A 4,338-nucleotide genomic window follows, 5' to 3' on the forward strand; every position below is an offset into this window, starting at 1 on the left:
TGGCCTCACCAGTGCCCAGGACAGGGGGATGATCCCTGCCCTGGTCCTGCTGGCCACACCAGTGCTGGCACAAGCCGGGATGCTGTTGGCCTTCTTGGCCACCTGGGCACACTGCTGGCTGCTCTGCAGCTGCTGGTCACCAACACCCCCAGGTCCTTTTCCCTGGGCAGTTTCCAGCTGCTCTTCTCACAGCCTGGAGCGTTGCCATGGGTTGGTGTGACCCAAGGGCTGAGGGACCCTGGTTGTCCCTCAGCCCATTGGCCTCAGCCCATCTCTGCAGCCTGGCCAGACCCCTCTGTGGAGCCTCCCGACCCTCCAGCAGATCCACACTCCCATCTGCAAACTGGCTAAAGGTGCCCTCGAGCCTCTCATCGAGATCATTGCCAAGGATGTTGATCAGGCCCCAGTGCTGAGCCCTGGGGAACATCACTGGTCACCGGCCACCAACTGGGTTGAACTCCCATCCCCAGCACTCTCCTGGCCTGGCCATCCATCTGGGAAGCCACAGCGTGATGGCAACCAGCACTCACCTTGGTGATTCCCCACATCACATGGGTCCGCTGCGGGTCAGGCAATCTGTGTGCGGAAGGATGCAGATGGGCAGTTAGTGTCAGGGCTGTGGAAGCTTCTGGATCACCAGAGCCGCGTGGCAGAAACAGAGGAGTCGTGTTACCCAGCAACAGACAGCCCGCTGCGGAACAGCAGCCATGCAGGGGAAACGCAAATCTGACCTAACTTTAGAAGCCAGGAACCCCCGGAACTTGCCTTAGACACAATTTCTAAATATTTCAGTTATACAAATACTTGCAAGTGCTGTATTTCCTGCACGCATGAAGCTTGTAGCTATAATGCTGGGAATCAGGCCTGTGCCAATGTGTCTGCCAAGAATTAAAAGTGATTTTTCTTTCTTTCAAACCCCAGTATTTTGCAGGAGGGGATGCAGTTCCTCTTCTGCACCGTCATACATCCAAGCCCAGCCACGCTGAGCTAACACTTAACCCAAGTGTGTTTTATTTTGGGGACTGTCACAAGCAAATAGGGAAGCACGCACCGAAGAGTGAGCCCTGTCGGGAACCCAGCTGCCCTTTTTCACTCTCAGATTGCCCCTCACGGAACATGTTTGCCATCCAGCAGTTACAGCACAGGACAAAGGGGCGCGAGGCAGGCACAGGGTTTGCCAGCTCGTGACTTAACTCCCGGTCACGAGCTCTCAGCGTGGTGCATGGGCAACTGTCACTGGAAGGTGGCCGGGGAGCAGGGGGCTGATTTACCTGTCCATGCCCAGGACACTGTGAAAGGTGGCCGATTCGTCAAAAACCGACAGCATGTAAATCTCGTCTACGATCACGTGCAGCTCGTGTCTGCAGAAGGACAAAACGGGGTTACAAGAGGCAGCTGCTCCTGCCTGGGAAGCAGAGAGAAATCCAGGCCTGCAAAGAGCCGCTGCGCTCACAGAAGAGACATTCTGCAGCAGCAAAGCACTTTTGTCACAAGTCAGAAGGTCTGTTATGTGGACACTGCTGCGATTTGAGCTATCTCCGCCTGTCACCCACAGCAACCGAGATAAAACTCCATTCGTCCCCAGTGAACAGGTGACAATTAAGCCCTGTACGACGAACCCATCTAGAGTACGTTGTATCATCACCCACCCGGAACCTCATGGACTCTGGATCTCAGAGTATCCATGATCCAGCAGGGAACCCCTATTCCCGTATTTCTTTGCACGCACAGACAGACTGAGCGGAAGGGGGCTCAGCACAGCAGCGCAGTGCTGCGGGTCCCACCACACACACAACCTGCATGCCCTGATGCAGGCTGCCTGGCCACTCCAGAAGGCTGCACGGGCCACGCTCCCTTGTCCCCAGCACTCCCCTCTCCTCTGCTGTGTGTGAAGAATCAACTGTTTCCCTGACTGAACAGACATTCACAGACTAATTCAGGGAGAGCAAAACGTTCGTTGTGTCTGACTCGGGGTGCCTCAGCCTTCCGCAGTGACGTACCTTTTAGCAAACTCCAGGTAATCCCGTAGCTCTGACGGGGAGTAGATGTCCCCAAGGGGGTTTTGGGGATTCAGAAGAATTAAGGCCCTTACAGTGACACCCTGCAGAACACAAAACCACCGTATTAAAAGAGCGTCCATTGCGGGATGCATTTTGAGTCTCTCTGCTTGAGCAGCGAGTGTGATATGGGAATCCCCCCGAGCTTCCACCGTGACTGAGGTTACATCCGTATGAGAGAACTTCTAGCCGATTTTTTTTACAATTATTATCACTTGTAAAGTGACCTGAGGAAAAGCTGCCAACCAATCGATGGGGAATATGCTCTCACAGGTCCTCAGTGTGGAGGAGAACTTCCCCTGAGCTGCATCAGCATTTGGGAAGTAACAAATTCCTGCAGATTGAGGCAAGAGAGACAGGAGGGTGAGCTCTGTGGGTGCAAACTGTTCTCATTTAGAGCACCGTGGCTGGAGGTGTCAGAGCCAGTAGTGAGCTGAAGGCGCAGCTAAACATACCCAGGGCTTAGGACGACGCCCACGTTTATAGACCGGCTCTTCAGAAAGGTGACACCCATCTGACTTCCACCTCCCTCTGTCCCACAAAAACTCCCACTGTTCTTAGCGGACTCATCTGCACCACTTGTAACAGTCAGTTTTGGGGTGACTCAGCTGATCTTCCTGAAGGAGAAACCCTGGGTAGTCCCCACTTCTTAGTGCATGCCAAGCACAGGGTTTTTGTGATACAAAGGGGCTCCAGTGCCGGGAGCCTTTGTGACTGGCTTGGAGCTCCTGGTTTATCCATTCTGCTGTCACCAAAACTGGACACGGGGGATTCCCCTAGGACTGCCCCCGAGTTTGCGAGCAGCCTCACCGCAGGTGATCTACGCGGCCTACTGGAAAGCCAGCCACTAGGTTTTGAAGATGTTTTGATCTTCATGCCTCTTCTGGGATGTGCTGTCTCAAACGTGTCATAGATTTAACTGGTGACATGAAGCCCAGCTAAACTCACCTCTGCCCGGGCGTCCTGCAAGGCTTTTTCCAGTTTTTCCACAGTAAGCTGAAAAGGCCGAGTGCTTGTTCCAGTAATCTGAAAGATATTGCAAAGATAAAAAAGGCTGAGTTATTTCTGTGGAGTCTGCCTTGAGCCAATCCCCTCAGAAATGTTGCCCAAAAGAAAATAAAAACACATCAATGACCCAGCAACTGTCTTCGTACCCTTCATCCTACAGGGAGAATAAATAAGGAGAAGGAACTGCTCATCACAGGCTGGCCACACACAGAGAATTCCCTGGTAGTCCTGGGAGAACCGAAACAACGCAAGATCCACTGCTCTTCCACCCCAGGTCCCTCTGGAGTAGGACAGTGCATACTTCGGCCTCCAAGGCTCCAAATGGCCTTTTTTTTTCCTCGCAGGAGCCATTATTGGGAGCAAAACACAAGAAAAGGACAAGACTGGAATCCAGACTTATGGTCTCAAACAACTTTCTCGCAAATTGCATGCCCAATTTCCCAGCAATACACTGGGCTGCAGGTCTCAGCTCTGCTCTCAGAGGTCCCCAAAGCCTGGCACTTGCCAGTGTCCGCTGGTTTTTAACCCCTGGTATTCCCTTCCCCGAAGCTCACCTTACTGTCCAAATAGGCGTACACCAGCTTGACGTTACCGTAGAGGAAGACACTCTGGGTAATGCCACCGTAAAAGGGCGTAGCAATCAGAACAGCCTCTGGAACCGAGAGAACAAAACTGGTAACCCCCAGGTCACCGTCCTTCTCTCCTCTCCTGCACCTCGGCGGAACCCAGCAGTGCCCGCCGGGAACACTGCAGGCTCACTGCCTCTTCCTCCGCTTTTACATCAGTTCTTTCTTTTCCTGTGGGAGCCCAGGTAAACGTGAGCACAGCCCACAGTTTAACGAACTGAAACAGGGCGCTGCAGAAACGGAGCAGGCAGGCAGGGCACGACACCGCGCGTGAGCACATGGCACCTGCGCACCACAGAGATGAATTCACAGCAGCGTCTCCAGGAGACAAGAACTCTGCAGCCGGCCAGTGCCAACTCCACTACTTCACTGCTGCCAGGCAGCATCTAAACAGAGTTACACAGAATCTCCCAGTGAAAAACATCCCCCCATCATCCACTTACCCCCTGGATCACAAAGGACTGTAGCTAACGCAGAAAATAAAGAGCCACAACCATTTAAAACAATCACCTGCAGAAGAAAGAGAGAGGCTAGTGACAGACCTGTCTGTAGAAAGACACCACCTCAAAACAGTAACTTCTGACCACACCACTGAAATACATTTTCTCCCCGATTCTCTAGCACAGATGTTCCCAGAACTGTTCCTG

The 4,338-nt window shown here is 53.1% G+C and overlaps 1 protein-coding gene across 1 annotated transcript in view; it reads right to left on the reverse strand.

The window, feature by feature from the left end:
* LOC104502005 (1-aminocyclopropane-1-carboxylate synthase-like protein 1) overlaps positions 1 to 4,338 on the reverse strand; it is an 11,941-nt gene that overhangs the window by 2,369 nt on the left and 5,234 nt on the right. Inside the window, exons 5-10 of the mRNA XM_010145907.1 lie at positions 4,135 to 4,201; positions 3,620 to 3,717; positions 3,006 to 3,083; positions 2,001 to 2,101; positions 1,272 to 1,361; positions 531 to 576 (exon numbers count right to left, since the gene is read on the reverse strand). Coding sequence (XP_010144209.1) covers positions 531 to 576; positions 1,272 to 1,361; positions 2,001 to 2,101; positions 3,006 to 3,083; positions 3,620 to 3,717; positions 4,135 to 4,201 — 480 coding nt within the window. The remainder of the gene's footprint in view (positions 1 to 530; positions 577 to 1,271; positions 1,362 to 2,000; positions 2,102 to 3,005; positions 3,084 to 3,619; positions 3,718 to 4,134; positions 4,202 to 4,338) is intronic.

The sequence above is a fragment of the Buceros rhinoceros genome, unplaced genomic scaffold (genome assembly GCF_000710305.1).
Source record: "Buceros rhinoceros silvestris isolate BGI_N320 unplaced genomic scaffold, ASM71030v1 scaffold29511, whole genome shotgun sequence".
NCBI lineage: Eukaryota > Metazoa > Chordata > Aves > Bucerotiformes > Bucerotidae > Buceros > Buceros rhinoceros.